Source organism: Rhipicephalus sanguineus, chromosome 1, assembly GCF_013339695.2.
Source record: "Rhipicephalus sanguineus isolate Rsan-2018 chromosome 1, BIME_Rsan_1.4, whole genome shotgun sequence".
Taxonomy (NCBI): Eukaryota; Metazoa; Arthropoda; class Arachnida; order Ixodida; family Ixodidae; genus Rhipicephalus; species Rhipicephalus sanguineus.
This window is the reverse complement of record NC_051176.1, coordinates 156,987,769-157,014,377: the sequence shown is the minus strand read 5'-3', so window position 1 is coordinate 157,014,377 and position 26,609 is coordinate 156,987,769. Positions and strand designations below refer to the sequence as shown.

Sequence of the window (26,609 nt, the reverse complement as noted above, 5' to 3'; positions counted from 1 at the left end):
ACCTTGGCCGAGTCCGTCGTCAGCACAGAAGGCTTTAAAAGCATTACTGCGCTTCTTGCGGACAACTGGTCTTAGGCAGACTCTAAGCAGTGCCATATTCTCCTTCCTTTTTTTCTTTTTTTCTTTTTCCTTTTCTCGCGCTGCTCTTTTATAGCATCTGTCTTCTATCAACTTTTATCACCCTACCCCTTCCCCCTGCACAGGGTAGCCAGCCGGTCTAAATATTGGCTAACCTCCCTGTCTTTCCTTTTGTTTCTTCCTTCCTTCCTTCTATGCTTTAATTGGCGTGACTATATTCCGCCATTATCTTCTTGTCGTCCCAAGTGTGTCCTCTTGCACTTCTGCTGTGCGCGGCCAACTCCGTCCAAGAAACTTCAGAACTTATTGGAGTGTCATTGAATTATTTAAGAACCTCTGGTTCACTGCCCAATAGCTTAAATGAGCTGCTGGCCGTATTAACTCGTATATTGATTTCATTGCTTGCGCGCCTTCTAATGTACCCACGTCGTGCCAAACTACCGTTATTTCGCAACTGTTAGTCGGGGAGGCATAGAAATCAAGAGAAATCTCTTCCAGTCCTACAGCTGTCCAACTTGAGCGTACCGTTATAACGCAATTTTTTGTAAGTTAAGGTGCACTGTTGGGTCATTGTTCAAGGTTACAGCGCATGCTCGGTGAATAATGAGGACATGCTGAACCACACATGCGCTGCAATTAATGCCCTCGCAAAAGGTCCGGTGAAGTGCATGCAGAATTGCTTCATTTGCATCCACTAAATGAGTTGCGCTTTCGCAAAAGCCCCAGAACAGCTCTTTACCATGCAGTCATGAAGCTCTGGCGAGAAAGAAAACCTCCACCTGTGGTTGAAAGAAGAGCTGGCTGTTCTGGATGTCCTGTATGCACGACCTACAGTTACTTCATAATCATCTCTACTAAAGTTAGCTACGAGTAAGGGTTAGTGCGAAAAATACATTACTGCTAGTGTTGAAGCGGACGTCTTTTGGTAACAGCGCGAAAATGTAAGCGAACAAAAAAAGGTTTTTGTTTCTTTTTGTTTATTTTTCAATTATCATATTTTTCCCCTGTGTGCGCGGGTGCTTTTACAGCCCGCTTACGTACGCGGTACTTTGAGTCTTCAAACTCCCATTATGCAGATGACAAATGGGAATCACGTTGAGACATGACTACACACGGGCGGCGGTGCTGCGTTTTTGATAGGCGCTTAATCTTCTACCATGTAAGAAACCGCGAATGATTGCGGTGGCACTGAAGTCCGCTTTTGTAACTTATATCAAGAGCGGAGGCGTTATTGTCGAGGTGGATGTTGCGCCGCCCTCCGACCTGTATAAATGGAGCTGTAGTTCATTAGTATTTTCTGTCTAATTAGACTCATTTCTCATCCTCCCTGCCTTTCACTTAACCTTTCTCTCTCTCTCTCGCTCTGCAGACCCATGTCGCTCATACAGCGACACTATTTTGCAACGAATCTTACCATTACCAATTTCTTTTGCTTTTACATGCGTAAGCGTTTCTGTGCCGACTCAACGAGAAAACTGCTCGCCCCTCTGGCACGTAAGACGGTCATCGCTGTAAAAACTAAATGTGTAAAACCAAATTCTCGGCAGTGCTGCGTTTCGAAGCCAGGCCCCCACGCTACGAAGGCGAGTGCCTTAACCACTGGGCTAAACACCCACGCTTGCATTACGTATCTATACCTAGACCACATGAGTGCTTTGTACCCGCGGTGCAAAACAAATGTAAAAAAAGAACATGCTTGATTCCTTCGTCATAGAAATCGGTATAACACGAAAGCGGAACGTGTCGTCACAGAAGTGGTTGAACGTTTATTGTACACTGATATACGAGAGCATGCACAATGTCTATTGGTGTTTGGCAACTATACCACCGTTTGATGTGGATGCACCCACGTTGACGCCTGGTGGCACATCTCCATCCCCACAACTAGCGTCCATGATCATGATTAAACCTTTGTGGTAGCTGTAGTAGTTAACACACACCTGGACACAGCATATGGTGAATCTCGCGCAAAGACGGCGTCGACATGCACATAATGAACACTGGCACCCGATATGCACTCTTTTAGAGCGTCGTCATTTGAAGAGAGAAACGGCAAGATGTGCGCTCCTTAGTAATAGGGTAACCTACGCCTGTGCTCATGCGTACACTACCACGCTGCGTTTCAGCAACACGGGAGGCAAGCTTGAGCCGTGAACACGCGAAGGAGTTCCGCTTCCCGCTGGTGTGTCTCTTTGCAACAAAGCACTCACTTGCACGACGTTCGCTCGTCGACGTCCTTGCCTTTCTGCGGCGATTATTGCAGCCGCTTTATTAGTCGGTGCCACCGCACTCGAAGCTGTAGGCGGCGGAGAAACACCATTGGTCCATTTGAAGCTGCCCCACGCTGGCGAGCAGGCGTCACACGCTGCCGCGAAAGGCGAATTACGTAACTGCGTCGTCACCGAACCGAATCACCGCGCACGCCGCATTTCATCGACCATATGTTTCCTACAATATTCCGCTGCACTGCGCTGAGACTACCGAAGCGCTCCTAGTCGCTGCGCTCGTTAGTGTCACGATGCATTACTTCACTTTACCGCTCCCGACACCACCCCGCCAACCAAGAGCACTGTGAGAGGAAAGTGTGAGAGATAAAAGGCGCGTTTGTGATACCGCCCGCATGTGTGACGATAGCGCAGTGGGTAGAGCGACCGGCAGCTATCGTCGCGGATCGCGAAGCCGTGGGTTCGTCTCCCGTCAAATGGACTTTATATGCGAAGCAGCTCTTTGACAACGCTGTCCCTCCGTCCGCAAAAACGCGAGGCAACGCGCTTCCCTCGGCGCAGGTGTTGGAGCGGTGCCAAGTGGTCACGCCGCAGCTGGGCGTTGACGTCACGCTCCCCTCGCACACTTCCCTCGCAGGTGCGCGCGTACGTCACTCTCTCCCTCACCCGCCGGAGCGCCCGCAGCTGCCGGCTCCAACGCCCGCTCGCCTCCCGTGTCTGCGTTTCAAACAAACGTTTACACCAGTAAACGCTACGCCGAGTTTCGCTTCAGACGAATCTTCCAGCGCTCACCGCAGCACCCGCGTTAGCGCCGTTCAACCCGTGACGGCACCCGTGCGCAACGCTGCTGCTTCGCATCCCATCAGGCTTCCCTTCGGGGAGATGGTCCAATTTTTTTCTTCTGGTTTTTCTTTGCCATTTCATCGTGTGCATTTTGTCGACGTAATTTTTTAGGTGACGGAAATACGTCAGTAAAGTCTTGGTGGATTCCGGCGTAAAAAAACCGTCGTGTTAAAAGGAGAACACTTTCGAAGCCTTCGTTTAATTGCGTGGTGGAGGAATAAAAGTCGTCTCTAAGCCAACAAGTAAAGCCGACGTGGTGCATTCTACAGGCCAGTAAAATTTAAACTTTGCGAAAATTTAATTCAAAAACATGTTTCGGTGGTCGCGGGATGCGCCTCCTGAGGGACCGTTCCAGACGCTGACGAGCGCTACAAAGATGAAAAACGCCATGCCGATGTCGCCTGAAAACATCGTTCCGGGAAAGTCGCAGCCTGCCATGAGACTCTACTCTTACACATCCCTTACACCACTCCCAAAGAGATGCTGCATCGATTTTCATGATTGTCTTTACACGAAGTCGTGGCCTCGGTACAGTGAAAACGGACTTGAATTCATTAACGATTGATTAATCAATTATTCATTGACCTGAAGGGATGGCTGAAAGGCTTTGGCGTTATGCTGATGAGCACAAGGTTATAAATTTGTTTCCCAGTCACCGCGGCTGCATATTTCGGTGAGGGTGAAATGCAGAGGCGCTCGTGTACTAAGGCTTACGTACGCGATTAAGAAATTCAACATGGCGCTTAGCCGGGCTTGTTGGTACGAAGACATGCTAATACAAGCATCGCAAAAATGGCACAGAAATCAAAAGAAAACACCGACACACAGGCACTGGCTTTATGCGCAGTTGTGAAATGAATTGCCAGAGATCGGCACCGGTAAGGGGGAAAAGATATTGCTCTCACAAAATAAAACGTGACCGCCCCCTATCCTCCCTCCCCACTTGCTTTCGTGATCCGTTGGTGGGCTATAGTTGGTACATGTCTTGATATTGTCACTTGGTCGTGACGTTGAAGAAGGCGGCAAGGAGACTGGGAAATACGAACCTTTTTGTTTGGGCGAACTTGTGCCCAGAAAATGAAAGCTCACAGTACAAGCCATACACGCCGTGCACTGATAGCGGCGGGAACAGTCGTTGGCCGTCGAGTAATCTGATCTGCGGTTAGACGCGTCGGCATTTATACGTGTGGCATCGAACATTCGAGTCTTATCGCTGGAGGCCGCGGTAGTTCCAGAATAAACTCAACTGTTCGTGTCTGCGCGCACAAGCCTATCAGAAGATACTAAAATAACCTGGAAGGTTCCCAGACATTCGGACGCAGTTTGTGAAAGGCAGAGGTTGTACGTCTAGCGCACCGATTACATAGAAATACAAAAAAGACGCGCATGGCATTGCCCCCCTCTGAAAAAGCATCGTCCCGATGCTTAAAATAGAACATGGAAGGCGAAAAATATGCACACACACACAAAAAAAAACAGTAATGTCACGGGGTCGTGACGTGGACGAAGACCGCAGGCGACGTGTCCGAGATGAAAGTCTTTATTTGGCCGAACTTGTGGCCGAGAAACAGAAAGGTAATTTACAGCAATACGCACTGTATGCACTGATAGCGGCGAACAGAGCGTCGACCGTCGATCAACTGACAAGCGGTGAAGCGTGTCGCCATTTAAACGTGTGCCGTCGAATATTCCAGCGTTATCGCTGGCTGTCGTGCAAATTCTAGAATAAGCTCGAGTGTGCGCGTCTTGCGCGCAGTCATAACAAAACGATCTACAATGATCGCGAAGCTTCTCGAACAATGAGGCGCGGTTCGCGCTGAGCGTTGCTGACAGTCCTTGTGGCCGAAAACTGAATACAGCTAAGGTGATAAAGAAACACACGTGGCAATGCCCCCCTCTGAAAAAGCATCGTCCCGATGCTTAGAAGAGAACACGGGGAGGGGGGGGGGTGGCCAATACATGCAACAATAAATAACAAGAATAAAGCAAGAAAGTACAATAAACAATAAGCAAAAGTACATTCCTCAGATTCACTAACACGCGTAATATGGCTTGAGGCGCACGACATGGACGACTTCAGGTCGCGCACGGCGCCGCTGAGAGTTCGTAATGCCGTCAGGGACAACCTCGTAGTCGAGTGCGCCGAGGCGTCGAGGTACCCTGTATGGTCCGAAGTATCGTCGAAGAAGCTTCTCACTAAGTCCCCGTCGGCGTATTGGCGTCCATACCCATACACGGTCACCGGGTTAGTATTCCATGTGACGTCGACGAAGGTTGTAGTGGCGGCTGTCAGTCGTCTGCTGGTTCTTGATCCGTAGGCGGGCGAGCTGTCGTGCTTCTTCGGCGCGCCGTAGGTAGGTGGTCACGTCGATGTTTTCCTCGTCGGTCACGTTTGGTAACATGGCGTCGAGCGTCGTTGCCGGGCTCCGTCCGTAGACCAACTTGTATGGCGTGACCGTGTTGTACGCGAAGGTCACGTACGGAAGGATGGCGTCCCATGTCTTGTGTTCGACGTCGACGTACATGGCCAGCATGTCGGCGATGGTCTTGTTTAGACGCTCGGTGAGGCCATTGGTCTGCGGGTGGTAGGCGGTGGTGCGGCGGTGGCTCTTTTCGCTGTATTTGAAGATCGCTTGAGTTAGGTCCGCAGTGAAGGCGGTACCTCTGTCTGTGATGAGGACCTCTGGGGCGTCATGACGCAAGACGATGTGCTCCACGAAGAACTTGGCTACCTCGGCGGCACTGTCTTTGGGCAAGGCGTTTGTCTCGGCGTAGCGGGTGAGGTAGTCAGTTGCCACGACGATCCACTTGTTTCCGGTATTGGACGTCGGGAACGGCCCCAGTAGGTACATCCCGATTTGCTGGAACGGCCGTCGAGGTGGCTCGATAGGCTGCAGAAGTCCGGCTGGCCTAGTGGGTGGTGTCTTGCGTCGCTGACAGTCCCGGCAGGTCTTTACGTAACGGGTGACGTCGGCGGAAAGGCGCGGCCAGTAGTACTACTCCTGTATTCTTGCTAGCGTGCGAGAAACACCCAGGTGTCCAGACGTCGGGTCGTCGTGGAGAGCCTGGAGGACCTCTGGCCGCAATGTCGTGGGTACCACGAGAAGGCAATCGGCTCGAAGCGGTGAGAAGTTCTTCTTTAGGAGAACACCGCTGCGCAAGAGAAACGACGTCAGTCCCCGCGTGAATACCTTCGGAACAACGGTGGTCCTGCCCTCGAGGTAATCCACAAGGCCCTTCAGTTCCGGGTCGGCTCGCTGTCGTTCGGCGAAGTCGTCGGCACTTATGGCTCCCAAGAAGCTGTCATCATCCGGGTCGTCGGGCGGTGGTGGGTCGACGGGGGCACGAGACAGGCAGTCGGCGTCGGAGTGTTTCCTTCCGGACTTGTACACGATGGTAATGTCAAACTCTTGAAGTCTTAGGCTCCACCGTGCGAGGCGACCTGAAGGGTCCTTCAAGTCAGCTAGCCAACACAAGGCGTGATGGTCGCTCACAACTTTGAAGGGCCTGCCGTAGAGGTAGGGGCGAAACTTTGACGTAGCCCAGATGATGGCGAGGCACTCCTTTTCTGTTGTGGAATAGTTGGCCTCGGCCTTAGACAGCGACCGGCTAGCATAACTGATAACTCTTTCCAGTCCACCCGTCCGCTGCACAAGGACGGCGCCGAGTCCTGCGCTGCTTGCATCGGTGTGAATCTCCGTATCGGCGTATTCGTCGAAATGCGCAAGTATCGGAGGTGTCTGCAGGCGTCGTTTGAGTTCATGAAATGCTTCGACTTGCGCTGTCTGCCACCTGAATTCGACGTCGGTCTTCGTGAGCTGCGTTAGTGGCTCGGCTATCCGTGAAAAGTCTTTGACAAAGCGCCTGTAATAGGCGCACAAGCCGGGAAATCGGCGCACGGCCTTCTTGTCGGTGGGTGGCGGGAAAGCGGCGATGGCAGCTGTCTTCTGCGGGTCTGGGAGCACTCTAGTCTTGCTGATCACGTGACCCAAAAACAAGAGCTCCTGGTACGCGAAGCGGCACTTTTCTGGCTTCAGGGTGAGCCCGGAGTTCTTGATTGCTTGAAGTACGGATTGAAGTCTCTGGAGGTGTTCGTCGAAGTTCGAGGAAAACACAACGATGTCGTCCAAGTAAACAAGGCAAGTCTGCCACTTCAAGCCAGCTAATACAGTATCCATGACTCGTTGAAAAGTCGCAGGTGCCGAGCAAAGACCAAAAGGCATGACCTTGAACTCGAACAGGCCGTCCGGTGTTATGAAGGCAGTCTTTTCTTGGTCTCTCTCGTCGACTTCATTTCCCAGTAGCCGGTCTTGAGGTCCATCGAAGAAAAGTGCTTCGCGTTGTAGAGTCGATCTAGGGCGTCGCCTATACGTGGGAGAGGGTACACGTCCTTTTTCGTGATTTTGTTCAGACGACGATAATCGACGCAGAAACGTGGGGTCCCATCCTTCTTCTTCCCTAACACCACGGGTGACGCCCACGGACTCTTTGAAGGCTGGATGATGTCGTCGCGTAGCATTTCGTCGACTTGTTTCTTTATGACCTCACGTTCTCGCGTCGAAACTCTGTACGGGCTCTGACGAAGTGGCCTGGTACCTTCGTCTGTTATGATGCGATGTCTTGCGATCGGTGTCTGCCGAAGTCTGGACGACGATGAAAAGCAGTCCTTGTATTGCAGGAGCAGGGTTTTGAGCTGGTCTTGCTTGACCTTCGGAAGTCTCGGGTTGACGTCGAAATCTGGCTCGGGACCTCGACCCGTCGAAGCAGGTTCGGCAGCATCGAAGAGGGCGAAGGCTTCGCTGGCGGCTACACATTCTTCGATGTAGGCGACCGTCGTACCAATGTTGAGGTGCCTATATTCGTGGCTGAAGTTTGTCAGCACTACCTTTGCTTTACCGCCACGCAGCTCGGCTATACCTCGTGCGACGCAAATTTGACGGTTCAGGAGTAGGTGCTGATCGCCCTCGATGACGCCTTCAAGGTACGCAGGTTTTTCGGTGCTGACGGAAATAATGACGCTACAACGCGGCGGAACGGTCACCTGCTCTTCTATCACATTCAATGCATGGTTCCCTGGCGTCGCGCGGAGCGGGAGCGCGTTGTCTGAGGTTAGTGTTATCGACTCAGACCTCAGGTCGATGACGGCGCCGTGGTCACTTCAAGTATCACATCCCTGGAGCAATTTTGTAGGATTACAAAGCTCGCAGGATAAGCCCGGTTATTGATGGTGACTCTCGCCGTGCAGACACCAATCGGCCTTATCAAGTGACCTCCAGCTTTCCGGATTTCGGGTCCACTCCAAGCGGTCTTTACTTTCTTAAGCTTGGTGGCAAATGGCCCACTGACGACGGAATAGTCGGCCCCAGTGTCGACGAGAGCGGTGACGTTGTGGCCGTCGATGAGAACGTCGAGGTCGCTAGTTCGTCGTCTTGCGTTGCGGTTGGGTCGCGGCGTCGGGTCACGGCTGCGTCGGTATGTTCCGCTACTTCCATGTTGCGTCGTCGGATCTTCTTCGGTCCGCGAGGTTTCGTCGGCAGGGCTTCGTCTGCTTCGCGTCGTGTTCTGCAGGTCTCGTCGCGTTGTCGTCGGTGGCGGCCGCGGAGGATCTTCGGCATTTCGTCGCACAGCAACCGCACCTCCATCGGTTGCTGCCCTTAGTTTCCCGGATACGTGCTAGGCGCCCGGCCCCGGTTTGGGCCAGTGTACTGCCGGCGGTGCGGTGACATGTAGCGGCACGGCGAAGGCGAGCGGGAAGGTCTTCGTTCTTGCCACTGTGTTCCGGTGAGGTAGTCGTCGATGTTGCGAGGCCGTTCGCCTGGCTGCGGGCGCGGCGCGTTCACGGCGAATCCTCGAAGCCCCATCTGTCGGTACTGACAGCGGCGGTACGTGTGGCCGGCCTCCCCGCAGTGGTAGCAGAGCGGGCGGTTGTCAGGGGCGCGCCAAACGTCGGTCTTCCTCGGCGTGTATCGCTGGCCGGCTGGCGGGCGGTATGACATCGGTGCTGGCGGCGGTGGTGCCTGGTGGCGGAACTGCTGTGGCGGTGCGGCGTCTTGACGTGGGCGAGGAGGGGGGGCGTTGCGTCGGGCTGCAGCAGCATAGCTCACTGCTTGGAGCTGCGGCGGTGCCGGCTGAGGAACACCCAGTGACTGTTGGATCTCCTCGCGTACAACGTCAGCAATCGACGTCACATCGGGCGGTGCAAATGTGCGAGCTTTCGCAGCTCCTCTCGCACGATGGCTCGGATCGTTTCACGCAGGTCGTCGGAGCAGAGTGGTTGAACATCTGCGTACGCTGGCGTCGAGCGGCGATTGAATTGTCGGGTGCGCATCTCCAGCGTCGTTTCAATCGTCGTCGCTTCGGAGATGAATTCCTGGACAGTACTGGGTGGGTTCCGCATCAGACCCGCGAACAGCTCCTGCTTTATCCTCCAATGAGGAAGCGAACTTTCTTGTCTTCCGGCATTTCGGCGTCGGCGTGGCGAAAGAGTCTGGTCATTTCTTCTCTGAAGAGCACCACGTTTTTGTTTGAGAGCTGGACACGGGTTTCCAGTAGAGCTTCGGCCCTCTCCTTGCGGACGACGCTTGTAAATGTGGCGAGGAACCTGGTGCGAAAAATGTCCCACGTTGTCAGGGTTCGCTCTTGGTTCTCGAACCAGGTCCGCGCGGCGTCTTCCCAGGCGAAGTATACGTGCCGTAGCTTGTCCTCACTGGTCCATTTATCGAAGACGGCGACGCGGTCGTACGCTTCTAGCCAGCTTTCCGGGTCTTCAAATGATGATCCGCGAAAAGTTGGCGGCTCCCTGCGTTGTTGTAGTACGACTGCCGCGGGTCATCGTTGCCGCCGTCGTGGTCATGGCCTGTGTCTTCCGGGTCTTATCAGGTAGAAGCCCGCACTCTGGTGCTAGACCTCGTTGTCTGCGGCTGGCTCGCTGGTCGGAGTTGGCGTCGACGTCTTCTTTGCGACTTGGACTGGGTTCACGGCTTGACGGGGGCGTCCGGAACATGAAGGAAAAGCACCTCCACCAGATGTGACGGGGTCGTGACGTGGACGAAGACCGCAGGCGACGTGTCCGAGATGAAAGTCTTTATTTGGCCGAACTTGTGGCCAAGAAACAGAAAGGTAATTTACAGCAATACACACTGTATGCACTGATAGCGGCGAACAGAGCGTCGACCGTCGATCAACTGACAAGCGGTGAAGCGCGTCGGCATTTAAACATGTGCCGTCGAATATTCCAGCGTTATTGCTGGCTGTCGTGCAAATTCTAGAATAAGCTCGAGTGTGCGCGTCTTGCGCGCAATCTTAACAAAACGATCTACAATGATGCCGAAGCTTCTCGAACAATGAGGCGCGGTTCGCGCTGAGCGTTGCTGATAGTCTTTGTGGCCGAAAACCGAATACAGCAAAAGTGATAAAGAAACACACGTGGTAATAATAAAGAAAGGAAAAGGTAGAGCCCTTAGGTTCGCTAACGCGTATAAAACGGTTTAAGGCGCATGACATGACTTCAGGTCGTATGCGGCGCCGCTGAGAGTTCGTAATGCCGTCCAGGATGACCTCGTAGTCCAGAGCGCCAAGACGTCGAAGCACCTTGTATGGGCCGAAGTATCGCCGAAGAAGTTTTCCGCTGAGTCCACGTCGGCATATCTGTGTCCGGACCCATACACGGTCGTCGCGCTTGTAGTCCACGAAGCGTCGCTGAAGATTTAACGGCGGCTGTCGGTCGTCTGCTGATTCGTGATATGTAAGCGGGCGAGCTGTCGGGGTTCTTCGGCGCGCTGAAGGTAGAGACCACGTCGAAGTTGTCCTCGTCACCGACGGTCGGCAGCATGGCGTCAAGTGTTGTCGAGGGACTCCTTCCGTAAATTAGCTTTAACGACGTCATGTGCGTTGTTTCCTGCTCTGCCGTGTTGTAAGCGAATGTTATGTACGGAAAGATGGCGTCCCTTGTCTTGTGTTCGACGTCGACGTACTACATGGCTAGCATGTCTGTGATGGTTCTATATAGACGCTCGATGAGGCCGTCGGTCTGTGTTGGTGGTAGGCTGTGGTCCGGCGGTGGCTTGTGTGGCTGTATTTCAATACCGCTTGCGTTAGGTCAGCCGTAAAAGCCGTACCCTAGTCAGTGATAGGGACTTCTGGGGCGCCGTGGCTCAGTAGGATGTTCTCGACGAAGAACTTCGCCACCTCGGCGGCACTTACTTTAGACAGGGCCCTGGTTTCGGCGTATATCGCGGGTGAGGTAGGCTGTGGCTACGATGATCCACTTGTTGCCGGACGTCGACGTCGGAAATGGTCCCAGCAAGTCCATCCCGATCTGCTGGAAGGGTCTGCGAGGTGGATCGATTGGCTGTAGAAATCCCGCTGGCTTAGTCGGCGGTTTCTTGCGTCGCTGATAGTCCCGACATGCCCTCACGTAACGAAAGACGTTGGCGCTAAGGCGTGGCTAGTAGTACTTTTCTTGTATCCTCGCGAGTGTGCGGGAAAAAGCGAGGTGGCCAGCTGTCGAGTCGTCGTGCAGGGCCTGCAGAATTTCTGGTCGCAGTGCTGAAGGTACAACGACAATGTAGTTGGCTCGGGCCGGCGAGAAGTTCTTCTTTACGAGGACGTCGTTCTGCAAGAAAACTGACGCCAATCCTCGCTTGGTTACCTTGGGTACAACGCTGGTCTTGCCTTCCAAGTACTCTGCCAGGCTTCTCAGTTCCGGATAGCTTCGCCGTTGTTCGGTGAAGTCGTTGGCACTTATGGGTCCCCAGAAGCTGTCTGCGTCGATCATCATACGGCGGCGGATCAACTGGTGCGTGGGGCAAGCAGTCAGCGTTAGAGTGCTTACGTCCGGACTTGGAAACGACGGTAATGTCGAATTCTTGAAGTCTCAGACTCCATCGTGCCAGGCGACCTGAAGGGTCCTTGAAGTTAGCTAGCCAACATAAAGCGTGGTGGTCGCTCAGAACTTTGAAGAGCCTACCGTAGAGGTAGGGGCGAAACTTTGACGTAGCCCACATGATGGCAAGGTACTCCTTTTCTGTTATGGAATAGTTCGGTTCCGCCTTGGATAGCAGCCGGCTAGCATAACTGATAATTAGGACTCCGTGTTTTCGGAGTTTATTTTTCTTGAAATTCGAGGGGTGTTTTTCGAAGTTTATTTGTTGGGAGGAAATTCGGCGTTTATCAGAGTTAAATTCATGTAAATCTCCAATTCTCCGAAATTCGGTGTTTAATTTTGGACTAGAAGTTGTTGCAATGTGTTCTTATTGATTTGATTTCCAATGAAAATGCGTTGCATTGTTGCTGATAATCCTGTTTCTCCATCATATCATTTTTCTTACTTCCTGTTATTTTAACTTGTTAATTAGGCTGTTGATGTGCACTGCTGTAAACTCGCCAAAGTGTACTTTTTTGAGGGGGGGAAGGGAGGAGCTAGTCAAGCTGCTTGTCAGCGTTTTATCCCAGCCTCCCTCATCTTCTTGATGAAAAATAAAGGATCTATTATTATTATTATTATTATTATTATTATTCTCAATACTCCGAAATCTTAGGTGAAATGATATCTGAACACGAAAATACGGGAACACACTAAATGTATTTTAGTTGTCTGGAAGGTTTGAATGCACAAACGCATATACATACAAGCACAAATACTTGAATACAAAGCACCTACGTTTGTTCGCATTACAACCTTAAAGCTTGTTGTAATAGACGCGAGCATATTTTACGAGGTTGCTGCCGCTGATGGAGGTGCGCTCCTTTCGATTGATGATTCTCAGCTTTGAAAATGCCCTTTGAACGTTGGAAATGCCCTTTTAAAATCGGAGTTTATCGGATAAATCCGAATTGTCAAAAACTTTACCGGCGAGTGTTTATCGAATTTTTTCGGATTTATCCGAAAACACGGAGCCCTACTGATAATCCTTTCCACTCCGTCAGTCCTATGGGCAAGGACGGCGCCGAGTCCTACGCTGCTTGCGTCGGTGTGGATTTCCGATCGGCGTATTCGTCGAAATGCGCAAGTATCGTAGGTGTTTGCAGGCGTCGTTTCAGTTCTTGCAATGCTTCGACTTGCGCCGTTTCCCACTGAAACTCGACGGTGGTCTTCGTCAGCTTAGTAAGTGGCTCGGCGATGCGTGCAAAGTTTTTGACAAACCGCCTGTAATAGGCTCACAGGCCGAGAAATGGACGCACAGCCTTCTTGTCGGTGGATGGCGGGAATGTAACGATGGCGGCTGTCTTCTGCGGGTCAGGGTGGGCTCCAGAGTTGCTGATGACGTGTCCTAAGAACAGGAGCTCTTCGTACGCGAATCGGCACTTCTCCGGTATGAGTGTCAGGTCAGATGACCTGATTGCCTGACGCACTGTTCCAAGGCGTCTGAGGTGTTCGTCGAAGCTGTGAGCGAAGACGACGACGTCATCCAGGTAGACAAGACAAGTCTGCCACTTTAATCCAGCCATCGCTGTGCCCATAACACACTAGAACTTCGCAGGCGCCGAGCAAAGACCAAATGACATGACCTTGATTTCAAGCAGGCCATCCAGTGTTATAAAGGCTGTCTGCTCGCAGTCTCTCTCATCGACTTCAATTTGCCAATAGCGCGTCTTGAGGTCCATCGAAGAAAAGTACTTTGCGTTACAATGTCGATCCAAGGCGTCGTCTATCTCTATATATACGTCCTTCTTCGTGATCTTGTTCAGGCGATGGTAATCGACGCAGAAACGCAAAGTTCCATCCCATCCTTCTTCACCAAGATATGATGCCCACGAACTCTTCGAAGGTCGTATGATGTCATCCTGCAGCACTTCGTCGACTTGTCGCTTTATAGCTTCTCGTTCTCGCGTCGACACCCGGTAGGGACTCCGGCGGAGTGCTAGAGCATTTTCTTCCGTTATGATACGGTGCTTAGCAAGGGGCGTTTGTTGAACCCTTGATGACGACGATAAACAGTCCTTGTATTGCTGCAGAAGGCATCGGAGCTGTTGCTGTTGGCACGCGGGGAGACTTGGGTTGACGTCGAAGGATGGTTGAGGTATTGGGGTCATCGTCGTAGCTTCGTCAGAATCTGACAAGCCGAAAGCACCGCTGACGGCCACGATTTCCTCGGTGTATGCAATCATCGTGCCCCTGCACAGGTGTCTGTATTCTTGGCTGAAGTTCGTTAGCACCACGCATCCTTTTCGTTCATGCCACCGAGCAATGACTCTTGCAACGCAAATGTCACGGTCCAGCAGCAAACCCTGATCGCTCTCGAGTACGCCTTCGATGTGTTCAGATTTTAGGGGCGAAGCTCCTTATAGCACCACCTGGTCGGTCGTCGCTCCATCCGGCGTGCCCCCGCCGTCGCGCCTCCCGTATCATTCAATAGATTTCGATGTCCCATAGAGATGCATGCAAACTGCAGTTGGGTGACGATATACTAGATGGCGCTGTCCCATAATGATGTGTGCAATATGTGGGCAAAAAAAAAAAAAGCAGTGGCACCCTGCACGCTACATGGCGTGCAGTAATCAAAGCGGCGTATCGCTTTGATTACTGCTGGGCGAAACCACTGAACATTTCACAGTGTAACCATCATTGCTTCAGGAGCTTCGCCCAAGCTCTTCATCATTCACCCGTGGATATGCTGTAATTTTTTTCGGTGCCGATGGAAATTAGGACGCTGGAGCGAGGCGGAATGGTGACTTGATCCTCGAGGACGTTCAAGGCATGGTGACATGGCTTCGTATCTGGCGGTGTCGCTTTGTCCGATGATAAAGTTATCGACTTGGTTCCGCGGTCGATGACTGCGCCGGGATGGTTTAAGAAGTCCATGCCAAGTATGAAATCCCTGGAGCAATGCTGCAGGATTACGAAGCTCGCAGGATAAGTCTGATTATTGATGGTGACTCTTGCTGTGCATACTCCAGACGGCGTTATTTGATGGCCTCCAGCGGTCGAGATTTCGAGGCCTTCCCAGGCGGTCCTAACTTTCTTCAACTTCGCGGCGAAGGGCCCACTGACGACAGAAGAGTCGGCTCGAGTGTCGACGAGAGCGGTGATGCTGCGGCCGCCGATGAGAACGTCGAGGTCGCTAGTTCGTCGTCTTTCGTTGCGATGAGATCGCGGCGTCGGATCACGGCTACGTCGGCTTGTTCCGCTGCTCTCACGTGGTGTCGTCAGGTCTTCTTCCGGCCATGAAGTTTCGTCGTCAGGGCTCTGTTCGACTTGCGCGCGTTCTTAAGATTTCATCGCGGTGGAGGATCTTCGGTATTTCGTCGTACAGCAACTGCACCTCCATCGGTTGCTGCCCTTAGTTTTCCGGATCGGGATCGGCCCCGAGTAGAGCCGTGTACTGCCGGCGTTGTGGTGACATGTAGCGGCCTGGCGACGGCTAACGGGAAGGTCTTTAGGGTGTCCACTGCACTCCTGCGAGGTAGTCTGCGATGTCGCGTGGTCTTTCACCCGAACCACCCCGGACATTATAATGTTTCCTGAGGCAGTCGTTCAGGCAAAGCCCGGTCTGCCCAACGTATCTGCTTCGTATAATGTCCGGGGTGGTTTACAGCAGGCCTGTAGCCAGGAATTTTTTTCGAGGGGGGGGGGCGCACTTGCTGAGAACCTTGACTATTTCAGAAAAACACCTATTTGTATTATTTATTTTTGGTAAAAACACCTACTTCACCAAAATTTCGTGGGGGGCAGCCCCCCCCCCCCTGGCTACGGGCCTGGTTTACAGGGTCACGTGGCGACGCATTGCCGAAGCTACATATGTACTCCTGAATTTAAAAATGTGCAGTGCTCTTCACTCATGCCGGCCAAAGGCCACGAGAAACATTTGAAGCAGCAGAAATGGCTAAGGATGGTCACCGTTGTATCAGCGTACCGTCCATTGCCCTGTCAAAGAAAGAATTGTCCTTTCTAGATGCAGCACACGATAGCGCCATGTGAATTATGTATAAGTTTTTAGTTTTGCACGTAACTGATGATTTTTATCTTGTAAGCTCACTGTTATCGCTTTAGGGTGCCGTGATTTGTGGAGGTGAAGTGGCGCAGACACGCAGTTGCCATTATAAATACGCGTCTGCATAATAAAAATGCAGTTGGAAGTTAGCGCTTGTGTGTGTCAGAATGTTTCATCCCTCGTCTCTGAGGTTTGCGCTATAGTAGCATCAATGGATTACCAACTAGCCCAAACATGCACATAGAAATATAAAAGGAAGCACGCGTGGCAATGCATACTGAGTATGTGCAGCGCAAAGAAACAAGGACAATGGGAAGACACATAAACGACATAGACTGGCGCCAGTCTATGTCGTTTTGTATATTCCCATTGTCCTTGTTTCTTTGCGCTCAGTGCTGGGCAGTATCGAAGATACATGTATCTTCGATACTATCTTAGATACTCTTTGGGTATCTTGTATCTGTATCGCGATACATCTCGCAAAACAAGTATCTGTATCTGTATTTCCGATACAATGAAGATTGTATCGTGTATCTTAAGATACAAGATACTGCGATCGCCCCACCACCGTGCGAAGCAACAAACGTTGGCTCAGCTGGAGCTTCTCGAGCTGATACTGCTGCCACTAAGTCACCGAAATAAAACTAAACGCAGTGACATTATTTTATCTCCTCGCAAGAGTTTTCCAACGAGGATAGGCGATAAGCTCTGAGCGTCCCTATATGGGAGACCAGCGCTGGATAGGTGGCGCGTCGAAAAAATGCGCCTGGCGGGAAGTCGCGGCATAAGTCCGCCGCTCGATCCGACGACATTTGTTGCAGCTCGCATATGTTTCGGCTGTGCGCGTCGTTTCGCTTCGGTTCAGGCTTCTGGGAGAGAGAAAATAAAACATTAACAAGGTTCTGTGAATGCTCATTCAGCTAGCGCCATCAAGCGAAAGAATACTAAAGAAAATTTGCAAAGCTTTATATATTTTTCGCAGTGTGCCGCGGCGAGCGCGCCTGCGTAAACCCGTTAGCGTGGTTCCCGGGTTCGCGGTCCCGTGCTTGGTTAAGTTGTCGACAGCTATGGCGCCAGTTGTGCTCCGCTATGGTTTTAGTAAAATAACATGGCCTGAGGACCACTTCCGCAGAAAGGCACTTGAAAACGGGGCGAAGCTGTGCAAGGCGAAATACGTGTACGATGTGGAAGAGACGGTGTCGTGCCGTGACAGCGATTCTCAAGTTGCAGCGAAATGCCACTCGCAAGTATACCAAGCCAGCTACGATGTCACACTTCAGGTAAGCGAGCATTTGATGCTAGATCGGTTATTACCGCGTGTTCCTGTCCTGTTTCTTTACGGCGCGTGTAGTTGTGTAAAATAAGCGCGAAGCTGTACGCAGTAAATCGCACAGTTGGTTTAATCGTACAGCGAGTTGACTTCCGTGCGTGATCGCAACGCTGGCACTACATGTTTTCATTTCGAACGAAAACCTGTGCACGTTTACTTAATGCACTTTTGCAAGCACGTCGCAGCGGTAGCACTCGAGCTCAATAACTTAGCCGATGCAACGTCGTCAACTGACGTGCCTCAAGTGCTCCCATAGCTGGCCGTCTTCACTGTTGTATAAAACAATGAAACACGCGAAATTCGCTTTAGACCCCAGCTCGACGCCGCCAGAGAGGACCGAACTTACCCCGCTCGCCTGACAGCTTGTATCCAACGTTGCCTCCGTTCTTGCTCGTATGGTTTCGCAGTAAAGACGTAGAAAGATATATCACCTCTCATTCCTACGTAGTTATGACACTTATATACGCTGCAGTAACCGTCGGCCTCCTTTTTTTTGTTGGGCGTTCAGTGCCCGCACCGCCTTCGCTAGTAGCCATCCTTGTGCGTGTCGTCCGCGGGAGCGGCTGAGAAGTGCGCGCTTTGACCGCCAGGGCAGCACGGAAACTCCAGCGCTGGTTCCCTATACTGGTTGAGCAGAGTTACGAGGTGGCGCTCGCGTCGTCTCGACAGACAAGCGCGCGAACGTCTGCGCCCAGCCGAATTTTTGTTCAATTGTTTTTTTTTAGTTTTGTCAGTGCCATGACACTTGCCACTTAGCCACTCTCCTGTACCGCGTACTACAATGCGTGCGGTGCCTTTCGCACACATGCTGATGACGCTGTGGAGTCATTATCGAAGTTCCTCTTGTGTGGTGCTTTGTTACGAAGTCTGAAGCATGCAAGAATGGCGGGCTGCTTTGCGTCTCGTGGCTTTCACACATCGGCGATTTGAAGGATCTTTGCATTACATGCGACGAGATTGACTTATAGGCAAGTAAGATTCTAACAGCTACAGCACCAACAGTGCCGATGCTGGATTTAACAGAATAAGCATTCACCTAACAGGTGTTATCTTGGCGTACGTCTGTTTTCATTTTATTGAGAGTTCTTAAAATCATGATTTGATTGTTAGCAGACGTTCTTTCTTAGCTGTCCATCCCATACATTACCCATGTTTCTATATTTTTCTTCGGTCGGTCTGCTTACTGCAATATGCCTTTAAAGTGCTGCTAAGGTAAGCTCTCTGCTTTATTCCTAGTTTTTAACTGTCTGCGTCATTTCTGCTGGGTGATTCCACGTAAGATCGAACAAACGATGGCTGGTCGACCTCTTAAATTTATTTCAAAATTTCATATATTATTGCCTGATGAGTGGAAAGAAGAGATCCGCAATTTGTTTTGCCGCCAAAATTTTTTTTCGAAGCACAGGAAATCAATAATGACGAAGAGGTGGAGTGGAGCGCTCATCCGCTCTGCTGTTTTGGCCAACTTTCGTTATGAATTGCACAAAATATATTAAAGTTAAGTAGCTGAAATTTCTTTAACTAAATAGATGCATGATTTTGCTTCTGCTCAGGTATTTTTAGTTTTTATGTGTAGTGTAAATGTTTTTATAAAAAACCTCAAAATTGGCCCAGGAAACGTTATTTTCTTTACTTTGAAGGTCTTTATCTCAAAAAAGCCTTGTAGCAGAGCGACAAAAAATCCGCATTACGTTTTTCGCATACTTATCTACCAAACTGCCGAATCTTATATTTATATACTTTTTCAGTAAAGAGATACGATTGGGCTAAGTTCAAGAAAACACCGAACAATGGAAAGTTCTGACAGTTAAAAAAACCCATTTTTTTATATTTCTTAAACTTTGTCCACTTATTCTCCTCCACATCAGATTTCACAATCATTGAAAACATATTGCATAATTTTGTTGCACTAATAGTTACGGCCCCTCCAATGAGACACTTAGGCAAGGATTGGCAATTCCGACTTCTTTCTTGCCCAGCAAGTATATAAAATGCAGGCACGATTGAATTTCTTTTTATTAAAAGGCTAGCAGTACCGAAAAAGGTGTCGTCGGCACTGAAGACGTTAATCTTGAAATTATTTGGTCACTGAAGCGGTCACGAGCGCGGGGCTACCAAGCAGGCGTGTGCGCACCCGAGATGCTCGTTGTAAGACAGTGAGAGCTCGTTTTCGCGTCCTCCGAGTCTCCGACCGACTGCTCACCCTAGGTTGCGGCGGTCGTAACTCGATGCCCGTGTGCTTACATTTAAGTTTTATAATACCACGTGGTCGAAATTTCCGGAGTCCTCCACTATGGCGTATATCATTATCATATTGTGGTTATGTGCGACGTTAAACTCAACAATTATTAGCTCTTGGGAGTTCCGCCTGTATCGTGTTCCCATACTTATTCCCCGATTTTGATACAGAACCGCTTTTCTGGTTTACTTAGTTATATTTGTTTTTCTTTCTTAGTCTTCTCTAAATATTTTTACTTTAGTAATCACCAGGTAATCGGAGCATAATTGGCGATATAGTGTGAATAGCGACGGTGTCTTGCGGCACTTCATGCAACTTTGAAACACGTCTGACACGTTTTCTGGGCTGCAGATGTTCTCTCATCAAAGAAAAATTCTTAGAAGATCGCGCATTACTGAGTACGTCGCTAACGAACGCTTTACGCCAGCAAATAAGTAGAATATAAAAGTAATTGCAGTTTTATGTCCTCTGCGTAAACAAGGTGGATAGCAAAGAATGTCGCTACCAGCGTTCTCGCTGATGCACACCTGTCTGGTGATCGGGTATTGCGAAAACCATGATATGTTTACGGGCAAGGTAGAACTTAACAACGGCATTTTCACCATTGTGCGGAGCCATCTTATTGAAGATGGCAGTCCGTTAGCTGGTCGGCAAGCAGAGAATCGACTTCACTCAATTACAAAAGCGGCAAGCAAAACCGTTATCAGCGAAGTGTATAAAGAGCTGTCATGGTAAGCAGCTAGATCAAACCGAATAAGTTGTTTTGGAACAAAAGTAATATAGCTTCAGCAAGAAATACAAAACTTTGGAGATACTAACAGACATTTCATTCAAATGAAACAAAATTGGTCGCAGTTAATAAACCATGAAGCGAACATTTTTGTTCATGGACGTTTAGTGCTGCATTACCGTAAATACCGATATATGATAAAAGATTTTCGAATGTATCGAAGTATCTTTAGATACAATTGGAATGTATCGTATCGGATACAATCGGCGTTGTGGTATCTTGTATCTGTATCTCAAATACTTATTGCCTGAGTATCTTGTATCGTATCGCGATACAATTTCAAAGTATCTTTGCCCAGCCCTGTTTGCGCTGCACATACTCGTTACATATATAAGTTAGAGCCTGTGTAGGGTTTTCTAATCTATGTCCCGTTTTCGCACAGTTTGCATTAGTGTTAAAGACCTATAAATGAAATGAATCATGTGGTCCTATGGTACAGTCTTTCACAGCCACAGAGAGACACATAGGCATGTTAACCCAGCATTTTGTATATGCAGTGACTTGAAACCTGTTGGAACGCCACCTGCTGCACACCTCGGGTTTTTTGTACATGCATTCACGCTCAATACGACTTGCAACACGGGAGCGCACGGTCTCAGGAGCTCCAAGATCACCTATGGCTCTCACTAGCCCTTACGTACACCACTAAATTTACCAAATTAGACAATGATTTAATTGTGGAAATGAGTGCACGTTGAAGCCGTGCGCGACCTTTGAGCTCGTGCGTCCAAACGCTTGCATGTTGCAAGCTATATTCAGCGTCACTGTACATTGTTTCCAGCGCAAAAGAAGATTCATTTACTGTCCTCTCAGCGCAAAAGCAGGACGTATTAAATGCTACATTTTCTTGCGACTCGTTTTATTGCGACACTCTCGACTGGTTTTTGCCGTCGCCTTCATGTCCCGGACATGTATATGTATGTCTATATAAGTTAAATCCGCAAAGAAAAATATAGAAGAAAAAAAAGTCACAGTTTCGCCACAAGGGCGAAGCAATGAATCCGATAGCAAGACAAGCGGCCCATGATGGACGCGCTGCTACACATCTGCCCCCCGGCAGCAACTACCGCGCGATCAGACAGCGGAAGGGCAAGGTTCTCCCTGCGCCAATATTAGAAGAAGCGAGCGAGCGAGCTGGCCGACGACTTTTAAATGAGCCCGTTGCGCTCCTCGCGCCATCTCGCTGGTAATGAAGAAACACTTATAAGCGCCTGCCGTCTCCGAGTCCTGCCAGCGGTAAAGGGTGTGTATATAACGCTCGCCGTTAGCTATGTGAAGGATCTGCGCTTTGTGGTGTAGTGGTTAGCGCCACGCGCTGCGGAGCGAGAGGTCGCTGGTTCGATTCCGCGCTTCGGAAGCATTTTTCTGAATCATTTTTCTTTGGGACTTATATATATACGGTGCATGACGACGGCGACAGCAATAACCAGCCGAGACTGTCCATATAATTGCTATCGCAATAAAAAATTCTGAAGCGCGCCACCGGGATTCGAGCCTGCGTCCCCTTGCTCCGCAGCGCGCCGCTTTAAACAACTCGGCTACGCGCCACCGGTTGTTTACGGTACTAACGGCGAACTATTTATATACATCATTTAACGCTGGCGGCACGCAGAGCACGGAGGTCCTTCAGCGTGTGCAGTATCACACGAGAGGTTGCCCGAAGGACGCGCTTTAAAACAAAGCTCCTTCATTTTCCTTCAGTTTGAAAACTGCCCTTTAGATGCGCACTAAAAAGTGGCCCATTTCCGTACCCACTAGCGATATCGAACGCCACCGCGCGGCAGGAGACGCCGGGGTCGCTCCACACGCCGCAGTTTTCAAGAAAAAAAAATCCAAAAGCGTGGGAGTTGTAGCGCGCTACTCAAACAAGAAGTGACAACAGTGACAGCTGTTAGTTCGCGCTCGCCTTGTGTATAGGGGACCCAAGCTCAAGGTTGGGCGCGACGATCGCGCGGCCGAGCTATGCCTCACTGGGAGCAGACGCCGACCGCGAAGGCGGTTTGTCGCCGGATTCGACAGCGGCGGCGGCAAGGACACGTGCGCGCATGCGCTCCTCATTCGGCCCGAGCACTGCTAGTCAGCAATAGTTACAATGTGATGCACCACAGGTGCAATCCGAGAACTCTGCGCGTGCGCGGAAGCGGGGGCGGCAATGTTGTGGCCGTGGACATTCCCAGTTGCGATAAGAGCAGTGGCGCCACTCGACGTTGCTTTGGAAGCCTGTACATGTGAGTTTATTTCGAGCATCCTTCCTTGTGTTTGAGCAGCGCGGTGCAAGTGTCGACCTGTGACCGCTGTTAGTTCGCGGTCGTGCTGCGCGTGTTATTTTCGTGAGTCCTTTGCGTTTGAGCGGCGCGCTGAAAGTATCGAGCTGCTTGCCGTTCTTCGTGTGACATTCTAATTTGTTGCTATCACATTCATTGCTTCGCCGTTGCGGCGAAACTGTGACTTTTTTGATTGCTTCAAGCTACTCAAGTTGAACGGCTGCTCTATATCAGTTGCTTGGCGTTCTCAATACGGACAAAGACGAGGCCGAGGTATTCTTTGAATCGATAGCAAATAACGATTCTGTCTGATTGTCAGGAAACAGACATCCTGCGCATGGTTACGTTACGTATCATGAAACAGCAGTGGGATGCGCGTACCTCACTTGGTTATGGCAAAGCGCCATGATTGCGACGGGACCCGGCGAATGAAGAGGGCTGCGCATCTGCGATTGTAACAAAAGGAGGAAGTAAGCAACGCTGCCACCATGAGATTTTTTTTTGTTTCGTGCCGAATGGATGGCTTTTACTTCCCGTGACGTCTTCGAGGACGTATGTGATTATACTGAATGCGATTTAATGAATAGAGTACTTGTCCATCGCTCATGTAAGCAGCCTCCTCAGTAATGTTCTGAGAGAGCTAATTACAGTGTGCGTATAGTTCCGGCAAATTCAGGGAGTGTAAGCGTCGCAGCGATGCTATCAGAGATGCCTACAAAGGCTCTGGAAGAATTCTGGCCTTTAGGTGGAAATTATGGAGGGAACCGAGGGGCTCCACTTTTAGTCAGGACTCGGGTAACAACTTTATAAAGCCAACTGAATTCCGATAAAAAAACAAAAAAAGAGAACATGGTCTCTCTCACCCATTTTACCGTAACTAGCATCTTCTTTTCCAAGATTTCCCTTATTAACCAGTATTATCATGATAACTTCCACATCATTAGACAACACTGCTTAAGTTCTGCATGTACCAATACGCACGGACAGACAACAGCACAAAAGTTCGATAGATGCGCTGTTGTAACTCGTTTTTCAAATCCTCCTTTCTTTTGCGCCAAGTAACACAGCAGAACAACTTGCTTTACAGCAAAGAAAGCGTAACCGATACCTCGTTCCTAACGATATTCAAGCTACATTAATCAAATGAAATCGAATCTTTATTTCCACCGTGTACAATTTTACAGACGGAGGACAACGGAAAATATGCTGTCAATAGGCCGCTTGACTAGTCCGCAGCCCGACGCAATGTATGGCGTGTGGACAACAGCAATGAAAAACAGTAAATAAACAAACGAAAACATTGATTAGTGCATAACAAGAGTAATAGACAATAGCCTAAAAAAGTAAACATGCGAAATTACAACGCCAGGATAATAAATTAGTTTTCTTTTACAAACATCGGTCTAAGTTTAGCTGAGCGACAACCAAACAAATCAAAATTAATTAAATTAAGATGGTTTAACAATGATGGTAAAGAATAACACAAACGCTCCATGCCAGTATTTAAGCGGGGAGTGACAACTTTCCACTACTCTCTATATCTTGTTTATAGAAGTGCTCATTTGTTTCTAAATGTGCTAGAGTGAATCTTTATGATTCGCGGGGTCACCACATGGAAAGATTTATCCGCAGTGGTATACGCTGTGTCGCATTTTGATTTTTTAGTGAGAAATGCCCCAGAAACAAACAAACAAACAAACAAACAAACAAACAAACAAACAAACAAACAAACAAACAAACAAACAAACAAACAACCCACGAGGTGGCGCAGTATGTTCTCATTGTTTGCTTGTTCAGTCGTACATGTAAGAGGCTAAAGGTTCGTTAGCATTCTGAAGTACCACCTTGCGTCGTCAGTCTGATAAGAAGAGTCATGGGAAAGTAAGGGCTGTAAAGGTTACGACATCGCTGATGGCTCTGGGACGGGTGCTTCATTAGGAGCTCTACAGTCATTACGAAGTTGCTCAGGGCCAGAAGCGACTTCGTTCACGTGCTCTGCCCACGTTTGCTATTCTCGGTCTATGATGAACGACCTTTAGGAGGCAAAGTGCAGCACGAGTTGTCCATGCGAGGGCATGCGGTGCTGCGAAGGACGTTGTGCACGGCCGCGGATCTTATTTGTGACTGTGGAAACGGAGCGTCAATCGCAATTTTCTGCCCGGACTTCTGGGACACTGCGAGGTCCAAGTTAGTTTGCTAAGTGTACCGCGTGACGAAGTGAGGAGACAGTGTAGCGCGCCTGATGAATGAGAACCTCCTCAGCGCAGTTGAGAGTAATTAACGGTCGGTACTAATTATCGGCGCTTTCCTCTGCGCAGTTTGACCCTCGAGTGCCCGCTCTAGCTTCGTCTCATTTCTCGGAGCGTGGTTCGTTTGGCCTTTGATGCTTAGCCTCTGTGAGTCTTTCTATGCAGACCATACTTATGTTTTACTGGTCGTGTTTTGTGTCTTATCGTCATTGGGCTTTCAAAGCGAGTATCAGTATAGCACAAAAATTATGAAAAGTAATTGAGGTAGGTACTCCATCATTTGGGTATGCGTTAGTTAACTTCCTGAATTCGGTCGTTCGGCAGTACATGTAGTGAGATGAATGCTTCTATTCTCACGCGCCGCTTTAATTTTAAGCCCAGTGCACCACTAGCCCGTACATATAGCAAATTTCAAACATCTCCTTGGCGCACGTTTTAGAAATTAGGGTCTTTTGAAATAAGATCCACGGTGAACTATAGAGGTTCTCAAAGAAGTTAATGGCAGCCTTTCATTCCAGATCGTGGCAGCAGGTAAAATATCGATTTTACATACGAAACGACTGAAAATAACTTTGATGCGAAGAAACAAAAACCAGTTGTTAAACCCGTCCGCGTCTTGGTGCGTTACAATAATATCGCACGCTAGTGCAGAAATCTTCACGACAGTTCGTCGCTTTGGAATGAAGAGTGTAAACAAGGTGAATAATTCTCGCTATTTTCACTTTCAGTGAGCCCAACGACTCCCGCGACCGCAAGTACTCCCCAAAGTGTTCTTAATGGTAAGTAAGAATCTCCGTAGAACATGCCGCGTAACTTCTGTAATCATTGTACCATAATGTGATTACGAACGATCTACTGGTCCTCTTCTGCCCTTCCAAGGTAAACTGTGACAAGAGCCTGAGATTCTATTTAATGCTCTTTGCCAAGTTTTAGATATGCCACGTCGGCGAACTACTCATGTAACAACTTTTGACGCTTTTGACATTGTATATAGCAGTATTACTTAAATAAGTGACAAGTTGTGCGACTTCCATTAGTCGCTGCGAAAAGGCGTCCGCTGGAATCCTGCGCTGACGTGCTGGGCAGTGAAGGCGAGGCAAAGGGAAACTTCGCACGATTTAGTGGCTGTTCAGTTCGAAAATTTTTCGCTTGCTTGAAACAAATATTACTTTTTTCAACCTCTGTGCATATAATACTACACAAAGATGCACATGTCATATTTTTATTTCGACCGCTACAAGGCAAAAATTAAGCCTCAATACTGGCCAAAATGCTATTTTTCCCAACTTTGTCACAATTTTGTCACAGCGCTTCTGCTTCATTCGTTCCCGCAGTATTTTTATCATTTATTATATGAACTTACAAAGTCCGCAATGCAAATATATTCCTCGCGAAAAAATGTATGCTTTTTCTAAAGAACATTAAAATTGCAGCATTTCGCGATGTTTCGTCATGTGCAACAATAATAAAGTTTGCTAGAAAAACGAATGAACTATGATGGTCATGGCACACCGGCCTTCAGATTAAGAAAAAAATCTTTTCGTAGTAATGGCTCAAAGCAGTAATCTTTTTACAGATTGTGCGGTGGCGCTCTACCTCAGTCGTACTCCCATGAGAAGAGAGTACAGAGTTTTGCTGTTGTTGGGGGTTCCTGAATTA

At 49.5% G+C, this 26,609-nt stretch overlaps 1 protein-coding gene and 1 long non-coding RNA gene across 2 annotated transcripts in view; one reads left to right on the top strand and one right to left on the bottom strand.

Moving 5' to 3' along the window:
• The window catches only part of LOC125759076 (uncharacterized), a 365,173-nt gene that overhangs the window by 237,917 nt on the left and 100,647 nt on the right, over nt 1–26,609 (bottom strand). The gene's annotated exons all lie outside the window — the stretch shown is intronic.
• LOC119400857 (Down syndrome cell adhesion molecule homolog) overlaps nt 1–26,609 on the top strand; it is a 118,387-nt gene that overhangs the window by 70,245 nt on the left and 21,533 nt on the right. The window contains exon 5 of the mRNA XM_037667767.2: nt 25,679–25,729. Coding sequence (XP_037523695.1) covers nt 25,679–25,729 — 51 coding nt within the window. The remainder of the gene's footprint in view (nt 1–25,678; nt 25,730–26,609) is intronic.